General features: G+C 36.3%; 1 protein-coding gene across 4 annotated transcripts in view; it reads right to left on the bottom strand.

Moving 5' to 3' along the window:
• LOC132141599 (transmembrane protein 132C-like) overlaps nucleotides 1–17,325 on the bottom strand; it is a 204,609-nt gene that overhangs the window by 43,560 nt on the left and 143,724 nt on the right. For all 4 annotated transcript variants that reach the window (XM_059551266.1, XM_059551268.1, XM_059551267.1 and 1 more), the window contains one exon: nucleotides 11,001–11,184. In XM_059551266.1, coding sequence (XP_059407249.1) covers nucleotides 11,001–11,184 — 184 coding nt within the window. The remainder of the gene's footprint in view (nucleotides 1–11,000; nucleotides 11,185–17,325) is intronic.

The raw sequence follows: 17,325 nt of genomic DNA, 5'->3' as shown, positions 1-17,325 counted from the left end.
ACCTCTAATTAGCAGATTCATTACATTTCTCCTCCTGTATCACACAGCTCACTTGAGCATGTCAGCATCCAATTAGGAGATGTCTTTCATAACCATTGTATGTGTCTGCGTTCCCGTCTCACAATTTCAAAGGCATATTGTTGACAAGCGGAGCTGCTAAGTCCTGTGTCCCACATTTCTGCGGTTCAGTTGATTTCCTGTATGTGCTAATCAGTGTTGGGCAAACGTTAGCTACTGTTACATAAAAAGTAACTAATTATGTATACAGAAAGAAATGTGACTTCTGCGCTGCCTAAGGCTTTCACTTTTCTGAACACTAATGGTTGGTGTTGACTTTGTGCACACAATAACTAAATCTCTTATAACTTTTTAGAAATAAAGAAACATTTCAACAACCCCATACAGCTTCATTACATTAATTTGTTAAATAATCATAAAAGCTTTTCATTACTTTACACTATTATGCACTACCTTTCAACAAGTTCTGTTTTTTTTCCCCATAAAGATTTTTTTATTCAGCAAGGAAGAATTAAATTATAAGTAACAGTAAATAAACATATTCATAATGTTACTAATTATTTCTACTTTAAACAGACGTTGATTTAATTTTTATATTCATCAAAGAATCCTTCAAATTAAAAAGAAAAAATATTATACATTAAAAATGTTAAGATCATGTGATACTGATGATTTGTGTAATGGCTGCTGAAATGCAACCCTCAGCATCCTTGGAATAAATCCAAGTCTATTAAATAAATAACTACCACCCTACCAGCTAAAATCATGTTTAAAACCCTCGAGCTAAGGCTGCTCTTGGCGGATACAAAAGCACTGAGCGCCCGGCAATTACCTGGAGCTCCGAAATCGGCATAGCAAATTTTCAAATAGCCGCTATCTTTATAAGTAAACGGCAGATTTGAGTTTTAAACAATTACATTCTCGCCTGGAAAACTCTTAAAACTACATTTCATTATATAATAACAGTAATATTTTGAAAATTATGCGGGTTTTTGGGCAATGACGTTTTTTCCACAAGAACAGGCAAGAACGCATACTGAGAAATGACTATTGTCTGTGTGCAAATCTAAAATTATAAAATACACGGCTATGTTTTTTTGTGTTTGCACACTATGATGTAAATAAGCCCAACACTGGAGAAGCTTTATCCCCTTGTATCATACAAAAGTGGCGATTATAGTCAACCAATCAACGTTCTGAGGTGAGTTTAGCTCCACCCTTTTAGTACACGTTGCTGAGCTAGGTACCCCAATGGAAGGGTACCAAAAAAGTGGTACGATACAGTTCGCTAGTTTGGTACCATTCACAACTTCTGACAGTGGAGACGGAATAAATTGTGTACCATACTGTACTGTACCGAACCGCTCAGTGGAAACGAGCCATTACTTTCCAAAAAGTTCATTTTTAAAAAATAATGCGATTAGGTAAGACTGGAGGCAATTCAGGGGAGTGGAACGGCTGATTCTGCCTAAAAATCATTTAAAACTTTAACAGGGGGCACAGCAGGGAGACACTGAGCATCAATATTTCACACTGTCTAACGTTCACTTTTCATCTAACAACCATGGACCTTTAACACACAAACACACACAATGCAATCAGAAACACCTGCCATCATCTCACTCTTCTTCTAAATGCGTATTATCGCTGATCAAACTGAAATATGTATATACAAACATTTTAAATATAATTAACATCTAAAACCCCTCTAAAAGACATCCTCTGTGCTTTTTTTCTGCTCTTCGCTTCTCTTTCTAGTTTCCCATTGATAAGCAGTGAGAGGTAAATTGGTGAAGGCACTTAGCGACGTTTTAATGCAAACCCATTAAACACATGAAGGGAGAGCGGACGTTTGGGTCCCCGCCGAGCGAGACACCTCACACAAATTCAACTTTAAATGCTTTACCTCTCGTTTCTCAGACATAAGGAAGTGAGGTAAACAACAAAACAGGAGTTCACAGGGTACAAAAACAGTGTACCATTAGCATCAGCGGGATACGGAGAGATAGTCGAGCATTCTTTTTTTTCCAGATGAATCGCTAATAAAACCTACTTTTGTTCTCCCGACAAGCCTTATCAAGCAAAACATTGAAGAACTCTGCCCTCGCTTTTTGGATTTATGTGCGGAATACAAATACAAACAGGCAGCGATATCTAGCGAATCATTCTCTCCGTCTGAGTTTCTGTCTCATGGACACGCACACAATTCCATTTCACCGAGCCAAATTGCTGTGCAATGGCCCTGCTTTGAAGGAGGGCGCTCGGAAAGCTCTAGAGGTGAAGAGCTCAGAGGTGCGAGAGGAAAGTAAAAGGAGAATGAGAGGGAAGTAGAAGTAGAGAGCGTCTTGGCAGGTCTTGGCAGCTCTGGCACTGAGACTGATAGATCAGATGTAATTGACAATTAGCTTCACGACAATCGGAATTACAGGCCCTCTAATAGGGCCAGAAACACGGGAAACATTTCTCCAAAACGTTTTTCGTGCCATCTGTGTGTGTGTGTGTGTGTGTGAGCCTCATGCCCCTTTGGTGTGTAATGATTCCACTAACCATGCTGTAAAATCCAGGTGAGTCAGTATTGTTTGTGTGTGTGTGTGTGTGTGTGTGTGTGTGTGTGTGTGTGTGTGTGTGTGTGTGTGTGTGTGTGTTTGCTCTCAGCTTTAACTCCTTTCTCTGACACACAGAATAAGCCTGTGCTCTTTTCTTTACGGTGTGATTCTTGGCTCCATTTCTTTGCCTTTTGAAAAATTTGCAACTAAAAGCTTACATTTGCAAGTGTGTGTGTATCTGTGACCTACATTTACGCATCTCATCCTATCATGCTCACTGGACCTTTAGAGGAATCCTTAGTAAAGAAATCAGTATCTTACCTAGAAGTATCTGAAAAATGCGCTGCACAAATAATGGTGTGCATTTTCCCTAGATTCTGTGACTTTTTGTTATAGTAATGAAGACCTGTAAAGGCTAGTAAATATAATTAATATTTTAAAAATACATTAATTTCTTCCTAAGTATAGTTCAAATCTATTAACCGATTTATTGGGTTATCGCGCAAGACTTACTGATATAAAAAAATTATAAATAACTTTATAAAATATAAAATTATAAAATAAGAAACTTTATTTGGAGTAATACTTGTTAGAGGTTGACCGATATGGGTTTTTCACTGGCTGGTGCTGATGTTTAGAAATCAGGGCAGCTGATGGGCAGTATATGATGCAGATTTTTTTGGCCGATATGTTTGGCAGATTTTCGTTGTTTTTTTTTCCATCTCATAAAAGTGAGTTTGAATAAATGATTGCAGGGTACAAGACAGCAACAGTAGCCTAATTAAGATTAACAAAACATGGCTCAAAACTTAAGGACCTTCTCAAAAGATTTCTGAAGCATGCTTTTAGTTTATGTTTGCTGATAGACAATAGTGTTTCCCATGGATTTGCAAATGCAAATTCATCCTCTGCCAGCAGGAGGTGCTTTTGGAGCGGGAGATATAGCGGTTTCCCTGGTAACAGCTGTAATCAAATAAAGAATGGGCTCACAAAAACTACTTTATCAGGAATTACAGTAAAGACAAAATATCCATTTTGACCAGTCATTTGTTAGCAGAAAAAAAGTCGGTTATTTGTAGCTTCATCCATCGTTGTGTAATTAAGGGTTTTAAACATGATTTTAGCTGGTGGGGAGTTATTTAATAAACTTGGATTTATTCCAAGGATGCTGAGGGTTGCACAAGAATCAAAACCATTAAACAATAATAATGTTCACTTAATCTTAAAATATCTTCACTTATTTGGGATGAATTTTCTAGTACAAACAAATGTAAAATTTACCATGAGATTAGTAAAGCGAAAATGAACATTAAGATGTGATTGCACTTCATTAACATACAAGCTGTAAGAAAACACACACACACACACACACACACATAATTATATTTATATAGAGAGGCTCAAGTTACCTTGGTAAAATACCACAATTTTGTTTATATAGCAAACACAGACCTTTACTATAGTAACATCAACCTAAAATATGTTTACAAGGCAGGTAAGGATAGCTGACCACATCAATCCTCAAATATTGGGGATTTTATCTTTTAAAAACAACACTGATGCAACTATATATATATATATATATATATATATATATATATACACACATACACTGCTTATTACATGGTCATTTGCCAGGTTATAGACAAGTTAAAACTAGTATTGCTCTTTGCAGTGCAATATTTGACCGAATGGTAAAAAAATTTTACGTAACGTAAAAATGGCACATTAGCTCTAGCATTCTGCCTGCTTTAAATCTGACAATCAGAGATGAAATAGTGTATTAATATCACATTTATTTGAATGAATTATAGCATTTATTTTAATTAATTATCGATCGATGGAGAGAAACAGAGAGAGAAACAGAGAGATGAAAGGTGTGTGTCTTACCTGTGTGCTGGACTGCGTGTCTCTCTCTACAAACAATTAATTTGACTCTCTCTCTCACTATTTCTGTCTATGTGTGTGGGTTTTTGTGCATCAATTAAAGCAGCACATTAATATAGAACGGTGATTAAACTGACTTGGAACTAACTGTATACATTAAGCAGTTTTATGCCAAACCTGCCAGCCAATCAGAATTCAGTATTCAGACCGACCATGGAATCATTTATAAATAATGTAAATAAATTATTTTATTTCTGTCTCTCTAATTCAATGTATTCAAGTTGCCCCGCTATAAACTTCCTGGAAGTATTTGAGGTCTACATGAACAATAACTTTAAAACAACTGAAATTTCAGTAATTTAAAATGTAATTTAAAAAAATCAATAAACCACAAAGGAATTGGCAATATTCAACTTCCAATATGATAAGATTATTTTACTCAAACTTCAGCATTAACTGCATTCATCAAGATTAATTAATAGATTAATTTAGATGTAATTTATACTAATAAAGTGTATAATATAACAATATTGAATAAGGTCTCAAGACGTGTTTTTTTTTAAGTTGAACGCACTAACATGAGTGCTGCATTTCACACGAGAAACAATTACAATGCTCAAACACATCTGTCTATCATGTTTACATAGAAAAAGAATGGAAAGGTAGTGCAATGGAATAGAAAGTCACATTCTGTGTGAATGACCCCCAATTATCTATTTCATGGAAAGTGCCCTGTACTCCCAGGTGTGGGTCAAAAAACAGGAATTAAGAAATTAAAAGTGAAAAATAGCAAAAAAACAAAAATGGACTGAAAGTTATCATTTTTATTCTTCAATAAACTATCGACCAGTCAAGAATGATCAGAACAGCTTTCCCTATAAATGCCTTACTATAGATTTTCTCTGCAGTATTTTTGACATGCTGAAGAATATTCCTTTTCCAAAAATCAAACTACCTTTTTCTTCATTTGATTACTTTGTTTTGCTCGTACCTTAGCTACTGAATGCATTAGTTCCTGATGGGCTATATTTTATTTAGTTTTTACGTTGCTGATCGTACTCACAGCATAAAACGGCCTCTGAAGAGGAAGTGATAAATCTAAGTTGGCAAGGCAACAATGAATAGAACAGTGATCAAAGCCCTCGGTGGACTGTGTGCCTCTGTTAGGCCTGTTAGGGACTCCGGTCCCTGGAGTCGCTGTCTTCCTCGCCCTCGGAATGCAACGCTCTGTCTTATTCAGAAACACAAAGGGAGAGTCGGACTATTAAACACACCGGAAAAAATGCAAAACATCACCATTTAGGCTCTCGTTTTAGGACTTTCTTTTTCCGATGCCACTGTTCCCTCCACTCTTTCTTTGACCTGTGGGAAACATCCATTCATCATACCGTATTATTAAAACTAGGCATGGCAGCTCCATGTACCGCCTGTGATAAATATAGACAAGACTGCTCTCTCTCTCTCTCTCTCTCTCTCTCTCTCTCCCTTTTGGTTTCTTCCTCTCTCCTCCACCTTCCTCAGCTTGCTCAAAGTAAGCTAATGAGGAAGAGGAACAGAAATATAGAGAGACAAATATGGCCTGAGTGTTTGAAAAAAACTTGAAGATGGCTCATGAAGGTATGGTTGAGAAATGAAAGGTAATGGCTCAAATGAACTGCTTCAGGCGGGACGATGTTTAAATTTCCTGTCTCTAATTACACTAAAAGCACCAGTCCCAGTAGGTGCGGCTGCAGCTTCAGGCCCCTCTTTCTGCGGTTTCATCCAAGGATGCAAGGAAAAGAATCAACATTACAAAAATACAACTACAAATATTAAAAAGTGCATGAACCACTCATTCTCTCATCACAAAGAAAGACACCGGTGGATAATGTTTCAGAGATCTAAATGTAATTTGGGGTAATGGCGAATGCCTATATATCGTTTGTGATTGGCTGATTAACTTCAGGTTTTCTACTCCTCTTCCAGATTGGGTCAAATTGAAGGAAACAGATGGACTGAGTACCAAGTAAACATCTCTCCATTCATCCCAATCTAACTAAACCTAAAATGGCATTAAATGATCTGTGAGCAAGTCTATTCAGGTGGCAGCTCTCATTAATTTAGGATGCACTTCCATCTCTCCACACTTTACGGCACCAGCAGAACTTACCAAGGATTTGTTCATTAATGCCCCCCCCACCCCACAAAAAGTTATTACAATGAAAAGCTGAATTAGTAGTAACATATCACAGATGCATAAAGCATGCATGCTACTGTATTGTTGTAATTAATTTGCAATATAAAAAAAAAAATGTAAGACAGGACTAAACAAAATAACAAATAACGTAATATACTGGAATATGATGTCCATGCATTCTATATATTATGTTCTAACAGTAAATATCTGTAATAACAATAAATAAATAAATAAAACGCTAAATAAATGTTAGACAGAGAAATTATAAAATAATAATAAATACAAATATTAATAATAACGATAATTATAATAAAACAGGGAATATAACAACTCAGTGCCCTAACAGAAAATGGTCTGAAAAACTGTTTTTATAAGCATTATTTCTAGAATTATATGATGTATAAATACACCTGGAATTATTCCCATACAAGCTATTTAACGAAAAATTAGCACAGGTTCTTTAATATTGCTCAAAGGCAAAAGCAAAAAATAATAATAATCTGAATTTTTCTCAAAATAGTCCATTAAAACAGCTAACTTTGCACTTCGTGACCTTTCCAGAAAACACTGCTATTTTTGTCTAAAACAAAAAGAAATATTAAAAAATCATGTTATTTATGCATACTAGTATACATGTAGAGTCATGTAGAAGAAAATATTTAGGAGTCTTGAAAATCAAAAGACATAGGGCTTTAAAAAAACATTCCTTAATTTAAATACTTTATTTTCTATTAATGCTGCCGGCATTGCTTCTGAAAGGTAATGGATGTGTGTATATATATATACTGTTGCAGCATTGTTGGGTAATAAATTTTGTAATATAGTCCATATTGTTAATATGTTAAAAGTTTGTCCCATGTGCCATATGAAAACTGTATAAATATCAAATGAAAATAAACCACAAATTTACATTCTGAAAAGCCCAAACACATAGAAAGATGTCTTCTCCACTGCCCTTATTCCTCATGAAACACTGCGATCCCCCCCTCAGTCGCTCATTGTCCTCATATCCTTCCATAAATTTCCAGTGTTATAACTCATTAATCATTTACACAACAAGAAACAGTAATCGAAATAAACCACAATACTGCATAAACAATTCATTTAAAGTCTCCTCTTTGCCCATCTCTCCATAGCAACGGCTCAACACCGTGCAAATTTGTAAATTCAAATACAGTCGCTATTAAGCATGGCTCTCTCTCTCTCTCTCTCTCTCTCTATCTCACTCTTGCTATCTTTCCCTAATGTAAACAAACCCAGGTAGACTGGTATTAAGCGGCGCAGCTAAAAGCCCCGCCCCTCTCGAAGCTACACGGCCCGCTGGGTATTTCAGCAACTCATTGGAATCTTCAAACAACAAAGATAAACAAGTGTTCCAATTAAGAATTAATTACTGCTCAGACACTCAACTGCTTCTGCTCGCTCCGCTGGGAACAACTCAAACGGTGAGGAAACACACATACACAGTGCAAGAACGATAAGATAGAGGGGTCACATACAGAACACGTATAGAGAAAAGGTGAGTTTGAAGGCAGAAGGTATGAGAGAGAGAGAGAGAGAGAGAGAGAGAGAGAGAGAGAGAGATGGAAAAAAGCTAAGAAAATGGCTTGAAGGTATCGCCCGTCTGGGGCTTAAAACACTCTAACAAGCCCAAAGCAGAATTACACAGCACCTCAGATGTAAGGAAAGAGCCACACTGATACAATTTATAACTGGCTTTCAACACCAAAGAGAGGAGAGGGGTGAAATAGCCTCTTTCAGTACATACTCATTGTGGGTAAAATAGTGTCTACACAGCGAGGCAAATTACAGCTAATAGGTCGTATCTCTACTGGAACTCGCCGAGTTCTAAAAGCTACTCTGAGCACAAATATGTCCTGTTAAGAGTTTATTTATGGGGTAAATACACACTGGATGGGTTTGGAAGGGAGTTTTTGATGTAGAAATTAAATTACATATGCGGTACAGTTTATTACTTACCCCCACTGATGTATAAACTCAATCTTCTACAAAAATATTACTAATCGTTATCACACCATGTACCACATCTTTTCTCCTCCTTTTACTTAGTGTTTTTTCACCCTTTTGCGTGTGGCTTTGTGTGTGTGTGTGTGTGTGTGTGTGTGTGTGTGTGTGTGTCTGTGTGCGTTTCGTTAATGTACAGTGTTGGGCCACATCCGCAGGAAGTCCAGGACTCCAGCATGGGCCTTCTTTCATCTTCTGACCTTTTCTGCCTGGAAGTCTCTTGTGTCAGGTGTCTCTGTCTTTCTTTGCTGACAGGTTCTCACTGACTCTAACAAGCTCTAACTTTAAAAGGTTTGGACTGGATGTCACTACGGACATGTAGTATAGAGGGAAAGATGAAGATAAAGAGAAAAAAGAAAGCTTTATAAAACAATAACACTTAGTAATAAATGTATTTTATATGAGATATATATACCGGTATATAATTTTCTGTAAATGTACTGTATATTTTTTATCTTTTCAATTATATCCAGGTAAGATTTTAATGTTTTTGAAACAAGTCTCTTGTGCTCTTATGTACATCAATGCTGCATTTATAAAACATTTTCAAAAATATAGTAAAAACATCAATAGTCAATATTGTTTCAAGTGATATTTCAGGAATCATTCTAATAAGCTAATTGGCGCTCAAAAAACTTTTATTTTAATCATCAATTATTAATGATGAAAACAGATGAATAATATTTTTTGCGGAAACTGTCAGAATTTTTCTTCTGGAATCATTGATGATCAGCATTTCTTTGAAATTATTTTTTAGAACAATAACGATGGTGAAGACTTCACCATCACTTTTAATCTATTTAATGCATGCTTGCTGAGTAAAAGTATTAATTTATTTCCAAACAAATATAGTGTGTTTAAAGAAAAAATTTAAATATATATATATACATCATAAAAATACTCTCTATCCTCCCGCTTCAGTCTCTATGACACAGATGAAACTGTGAGAGGCTCCATGGCGAGAGTGAGCTGATGGCTGTGTGCTGGAATCATGTACCCCAGCAGGAGAGCCCGGATCGGGGCTGTGAGAGTCACCTCTCCCCCCTGCTGGAGGCACATGTCTCATGGAGCTGCAAACTGCGGGAGAAGAACACATGACCTGACCTATCAGTAGGTCAAATATAATAAAAAAAAAAAATAATAAAATAAAATAAATAAAAAGGTGTCTTGCTTGTGGCCTAATGGTTAGCACAAGTGTTGATCTGGAAGACCCACATCAACAACTAAATAATATCTTGTCAATAACAATTACCAAAAAATAAAAACTAATTAAAAACAAAACAGATCTTCTTCCTAATCTGTAAATAATGTGGTCAAAAAAAGCGAGCATTTTACTAAGAAAATTCCTCATACCAAGCATCTCTCTTGCTCTTCATCTTCACTATTGTGACTGTACATGCTGTGTTTTACAAAGCAGAGAGATAGTTGCTGCAGTCTTTATGATATATAGTTCTTTTCATCCTATGTTTCTGACATGACAAAGTATTGTTATTCATATCATTCTGAACCACAGGAGGCTGCATATCTGAAAGACTTAAAGACTTAATTCCCTATAGAGTTGAATCCCTACCTGTCTAACACACAGTTCAGGTGGATGATCTTCATACAGTTTCATCAAATGCAAACCTATCTGCCCCTAAACGGCATATAAAACAACAACATATTGTGGCTGTTTGCTGTACGCCAGTCGCTGTAAATGTGCAATTATTGTCCAAAAGTGGACTGGACTGTACACATAAAAGCCAAAGTCTGGTCCTGTGACTAATAGGTGCTTCAGTTTTATTACATGGAAACTCCAGCTAGAAATAATAATGTAAAGAAATGTGTAGAAATAATAAAAAGTAACTTTAAAAAGTAATAATACATTATACAATATATTGTAGGTTTGCTCAACTGACATGAAACTTATGTACTCTCATAAAATACTGTGAGAATTACAGTTTCTTAAATGGGAATCTGGCTACTTAATGTGAAATGATAAAAAATAATAATAATAATAATAATGAAAATATATAATGCAAATTAGGTTTGTTCAACTGACAAGACAAAACACGACGAAGCAATTTCTGACATGCTTTCATCAGATGAACCTGTCTGAGTGCTTTTAGATTAATGTGCATTTGTTTTGATATGAATATATTTTCCACTATCCCACTTTAAAAGGGACTACAGTCATGAAATCTGAATATTATCTCGATGTATCACTGAAACTTCCGAGATTATAATCTATAAACAACAAATACATCAAATAAAATAAACAGGGGACACTATTTTGGGCAGGAATGAACACACAAGGTTCGATGCTAGAAAACCCTGGTGCTGAGGTTGTGTGAGCGGTGCGCTCTCACCTCAGCGATGGGTACGATACCCTGTAGGTCTCTCTGGCTGATGTGGATGGTGGAGATGACTTCGGCAGACGCTCCGGTGGAGGGATACTCGATCTGCCAGCGGATGGACTGCGATGACCGCAGGTTGATGAAATTGTCAATCTCAAAGTCCACCCACATGATCTCATAGAAGGAACCATCAAGTCTGTTGAGAAAAAGTGAAAGAAAGATGTTAGATGAGGGGGAGAGAGAGGGAGACACTCTTAGATCAAGGGCTTAAGTACAACTGCAGCCGAGAGCCAGATGTCTGTTTTGATGTCTATTGACACATCCTCCAGGACAGCAGGGGGAAGTACTGCTTTTGGCCTCATACAAAAGTTAGAATAAAAAATTCAGTGATAATGTGATGATTTGAAAAAGCCCTTAGAACAAAGGAACCTTTCAAGATATGCTCTGCTTTACAGGTGAGCGGTGATGATAAAGTAAAAAAAAGTAAATCATAAATAAAGATATTAAACTGTGTGAGTTTCACTGAAACAGCTTGTACTTAATGCACATAAAATATTTCAAAAGATATTAACAATTCGAAGGGTTTACTCTCTGTAACCACATCCACTGAATGAACTCAAGGGACTGATCTGCTGAGGAAATTAGAGCAACAAAACCCCATTAAAGAAGGTTTATTGTGTGAAACAGTAACAGCCAGAAGAAAATGCATCTTAATACAATTAATGAACAACTTGGGGTCTGTGCATTAGTGTGAGTGTCACAAATGGAGAACGAGGGATATAAAGCACTTAAAGCACTGTAGAGTCATGTAACCATTCAGTTTCTGTCTCAACCACAGACCGCTATGGGCATGAATTCACAAAACCTGCAATCCATAACACATGGAACATTTGATTTCAGCCAACTCTTGTTTTTTTTTGTGAAATATGCATCAGACTGTCATTCTGTGGGTCAGCATGCACAGGTTTTTACCAGAATGCCAGAAACTAAGTCATGTTTACAATATACTGTACCATGTTCACAAGTTTTATTTATGGCACTTAGTAGCAAGTACAAAGGATATTCCCAACTATTTACATTATGCCTGCTGAATAATCTGTAATTATTACTTCTGATCAACAACAACATACCCCTAAACAACACATAAAACAAAGCTTTTAATCATGTTACGTGACGATCAGACAGTGGCCAGCTCTTGGCTGAACACACTACAAAGTAGAGCAAACCTTATGCAGCTAGTGAAAAGTCTTGCTCTGTGATGCACACATACAATACATATGCACTCCCATGAGTTTCAAGACTCATGGGATGCAGCAAAAAAATTAAGTAAGTAAAAGCCCTCTCTGATTCCTTCATCGTCTCTTTCTTCTGAATGAATGTGCACAGTTAGAGCACGACCTCTCTAAATGCTCCGAGATGACCTTTGACATCAGATCATCAGGGGCCAAATAACCGCCTCCCCCCTCCATCCTTGTTATGACACACCCGAAATGAGTTCAATGACACTCGCCCAATCGGCCGCTTGATGGATGTGCTGCTGTCTGACCCCTTCCTCCTTCAAAAAGAATGTTCTGGAAGCAGTAAATGAATCAATAAACCAACAGACAATACTTTATTGCAGAGATGGCATACGTCTACGGGGAGCGGGGAGAGAGGGAGGGGGCGGCCAGTCAGAAAACGAGAGATAAATAATGTTATGAAGAACGAGAGTGAGGAAAAAAAGAATCAGTCACAGTCCCTCTCTGTCTCTTCTAGAAGCACAATGTCATTTCTCTGAATAGTAGGAGCGTTTTGTCATTATTTACTTGAGAGTTTGAGTCAGACAGTGATCTTGCCCAAACACTCGGCTGCACCCAACAACGAGCCGCAAACAAGCAAACCACACACGGTCTCGCGCCATTATACGCGAAAACACAAATGCGCCAAACAGGACTTTCAGAAGCGTTAAGAGGATTAGTTATGTAGAAGCAGATGAGAAGTAGAGAGGACAGCAAAGTTATTCTGTATTTGAGGAAAGCTGTTAAGCATTACAAACGGATAATAAGTGGGACGAAAGAGCATATGACAAAGGAGCGATGCATTGTGGGAATTCTGAATTTCTATTAAAGGCAGAGTTCACTCAAAATGAAAAGTCTCTAACTTGAGTTGTTGAATTTTTTTGTACCTCTCAAATATCATTTGTGCTTCTTCATATTAAAAGTCATCATCTGTTACAAAACATGCAATTACTCACAACAGGGTTCAGAAAATGTGAATTTTCTTTCAATCGATTCAATGAAAAAATCTGAATGATTATCATTAACAAATCAGACATCAAGACTGTCACAAATATTTCAACTCAGAAACAGGGTTATTATCTAAAGCCATTACAAAACAAACATTTTCATTACTCGAAATAAAATAAATGTTTACTGAAATAAAATATAAAGCTTAATTTATTTCATCTAGTTAACAAACCAAATTTTCTCATTTTCATTTAGTTTCACTCAACATACTAAAATAACTAAAAATATAACAAAAAAACGAATAAATAAATATAAATTGTATATAAAATTATAAAAATTATAACAAATCTAAAATGAAAATTAACAAAGCACAAATAAAACAAAAATCCAAAATAGTAACAAACTTATAATAGTGTCAATGCTCTATTAGCAAATTTCACAATTAATTACAAAGAAACAGCTTTGAATTAAGAGAGAAATTTTGAAGTAAAAAAATTACAGTGTACCTCAAAGTCAATGTCATATTTTTAAAAGAACAACAACTTAAATTTGGTATATTTCTCACACAAAGCAAACGTATGCCTTCAGACGGCTTGACAAATTTTGCGCATTCGTTTTATAATACTTTAATTGTAGGTTTCACATTGTTTTTGGACCTCGCAAAATAATACATTGCGATGCCATGGAAAGAAAATGGAAAACATGACCTTCAGGATGTCTCATTTTTCATTCTCCAGATGAGAAAGTAAGTCATACAGTAACAAGATGGTAATGTTGACAGAACTTTAATTTTGCGTGAAATTTCCTTTAAGAAGAGTATAGTGAAATCTATTCCCATAAACAACTGCCCAAAGAGCAAACAGTGAAAATAACTCTTCCGAAACCAATGACCAATTACATAACCCCTTGCAAATTTAATTAGCAATGCATCTTTTTTAAGCGTTTTTAAGCACATGTGATCACCCGTATACTCTCACCCCCTCAGAAACCCTAATACAATTGAGCAATTATTTTTACTTCAAGTAAATTCGGAGGCAAACGGGGGATAAGCACAGGCACCAGGGCATCGGAGTCGAAACACAAACCTTCAGTCAGGATTATTCACTCTCTCTCTCAGCCATAATTCATTTAAGCAGAGGCAAAAGAGGAGTCTCATTGTCCCCAGCTGTATTAATTAGCCATCATCGATTGGTTCAGGGTTTGTGGCCGCCACAGATGCCGAAAAGGCAGGAGTGTTTATCTTATCGTGGGTCAGAAACCAAGAGCAGCTGAGAGGCAGACTCACACCCATTCATCACTCGCCTGTTGTTTAACCTTTGTTGAGAAAGTCGTGTTTTAGAGTTCTGGACAGAAGCAGAGGGAACGGAGAAGTGCAGTCAGCCATTTGTCACCCTTGATGGTTCACTCAGGTAAACGTGTACTTACATTTACATTTATTCATTTAGCTGACGTTTTTATCCAAAGCAACTTACAATTGCTATATATGTCAGAGGTCACACACCTCTGGAGCAACTAGGGGTTAACTAGACACATTGGTGCCTCACAGTGGATTCGAAACCAGGTCTCTCACACCAAAGGCATGTGTCTTATCCACTGCGCTAACACCCCCACGAACAGTGAGCCAAGGGCTTTCAGTTGTCACGTCACCTCTAATTAATCTGCCACTGGACTGAAGTATTTTCTGGAGTTAGGACACAATTGGAAAACAAGGTTCAGATTTACATGACATTCCAATCGAAGAGAAAGTTGTGGCAGATCTTTTTGTCCGTGAAAAAATATTGTGAAACATATTTGGATGTGCACTTGGTTCTATCCACTGATTGTCATCAGAGTGAAGCCTCGTTTCACTGGAAGATGAAGCTTGACATTTGAGTTAAAAAATATGAGTTAAAGTCAAAAGATTTTAAAAAATCAAGCATGAATGGATTTACAACAAAATAGATTTATTTAATGCCGACTTTAAATTGATAGATTATCATGATCAGTTACTCAATGTATTGAACAACAATACAGTTAAACAGATTTTACATTTTATTAAGAAAGTGTGTGTTATAAATGAGCAGTGCCTCACTGTGCAAAAGTAGCTGCCATGAAGTAGTTATCCTATACAGATAAATTGCATCTAAAAATCACATACCGTCTAGTAGGCACTACATTTGCTTTGAAATTAAATAGAAAATTTGAAAAATTTAATTTGCTTATAAAATGTCAATTTAAGATTTTTTTTAAGAACAAGAAAAAACTTTTTACTTTTTAATTCATTTTACCAAAAAAAGGAGGCTCCCTTAATTCAAAGTTGAAACAAGTTTTCATTCTTTCTTGTTTTAAGAACAAACACAAGATTTGTCTCAAGATTTCATGTTCAGTTTGCATTTCAAGTAAATGCATCTTGATTTAAACATGTTTAGATTAGTGCTGTCAAACGATTAATTGCGATTAATCGCATCCAAAATCAAAAAGTTTCTGTTTACACAGTATATGTGTGTATACTGCATATTTATTATGTATTAGGGCTGTGCAAAAAAATCGAATGTGATTTTCATGCACATCTCATCAGTAAAGATGCTCCTGTAATTAGAAGTATATCTCAAGCACGTGCGTTCAGATTCCGAACGCACGTGCTGGAGATATACTTCTAATTACAGGAGCGTCTTTACTGGTGAGATGTGCATGAAAATCGCATTCGATTATTTGCACAGCCCTATTATGTATGTATAAATACAAACACATGCATGTATATATTTAGGAAAAATATGTCATGTTTATATATTAAATATATTTATATGTAATATAAAATATAATAATATAAATATATAAATGTATACTGTATACATGTAAATATTTTCAAAATATATACTGTATGTGTGTGTATTTATATATTCATAATAAACACAGTACACATATATTATGTAAACAAAAACTTTTATTTTGGATGTGATTAATCGCGATTAATCGTTTGACAGCACTAGTTTAGATATTTGTATGCTGTTATTAAAGGCCATTCCAGACACTGGAATGAGACCACATAGAAAATATTTTGATTCAAAATTGAATTTCAACTTGTAAACTTGTACTATACTAAAAGATTTTGGATTAAGATCTTAAAGAAAAAAAAAAACTAAAAGTAATATTTTAGGTTACTAATTGCTTCTGCCAATCAAGCAAAAGGGACAAAAAACTGAATACTGTACATAAAAAAAAAAAAAATTATTCATCTTTCCATTCAACATTTTATGAACATAAAATAATCTGTAAAGTAAGCATCTGCAGCAAATAAGAAAAAAAAAAGCACAAAAAGGAAGCATTCATAGAAGCATAATAGAAGCATTTACAATAGCGGTCTCATAAACAAGTGTCTGAATGTATGCCTATGTGGTCTTGTTCCCGAGACAGGTTGTTCGGAGCCATCTTTGTCTTGGCCCAGGCTCAAGTTCAGCCCAGCACTGAGGAACAATCACTTCATGGAAGTTTGTTGAGCTAAATATAGTGCCAGACACTGACCTAATTGCTATTTTACCATGCAAATGAGGCAGGTTAGAGAGTCAGCATTCAAAAAGAAAGAGTGTGTGTGTGTGTGTGTGTGTGTGTGTGTGTGTGTGTGTGTGAGTGTGTGTGTGTGTGTGTGTGTGTGTGTGTGTGTGTGTGTGTGTGTGTGTGTGAGATAGAGTGACTGAAAGAAGAACAATGTCATATCCTCGTTACTGACCACTGGCTACCATCCAGAACTAAATCTGTCATGGGACAAAGAACGAGAGGATAAAAAACAGTGAGCATGAAAGAGAGAGAGAAAGAGAGGAAGGCAGCAGAATGTGTCGGAGCTTCTCGGTTGCTGTGGCGTTCTAGTATGTAGCAGACGGTAACTGAGGTGACAGACGAGTGGAGCACAGCGGTCTGACGCTAAACCACGCGGAGGTCTGTTCGGCTACAATGCCTTATCGTACATACCACACAATAGCATACAAGTGTGTGTGTGAGTACACCTGTGTGTGAGTGTGTACGGCCTGCCAACAGAGTCTTCACACGTTATAGAGCCCAAAAGAGACAGAAATGTCATGCTAGCGATCCTTCTCTTTCCTCGCTCACCTTCATTCTCCCTCTCTTCACCTCTCTGC

Source organism: Carassius carassius, chromosome 5 (assembly GCF_963082965.1).
Source record: "Carassius carassius chromosome 5, fCarCar2.1, whole genome shotgun sequence".
In the NCBI taxonomy this organism is placed as follows: domain Eukaryota; kingdom Metazoa; phylum Chordata; class Actinopteri; order Cypriniformes; family Cyprinidae; genus Carassius; species Carassius carassius.
Note: the sequence above shows the minus strand (reverse complement) of the source record. Positions and strands in the feature narration are given on the sequence as shown.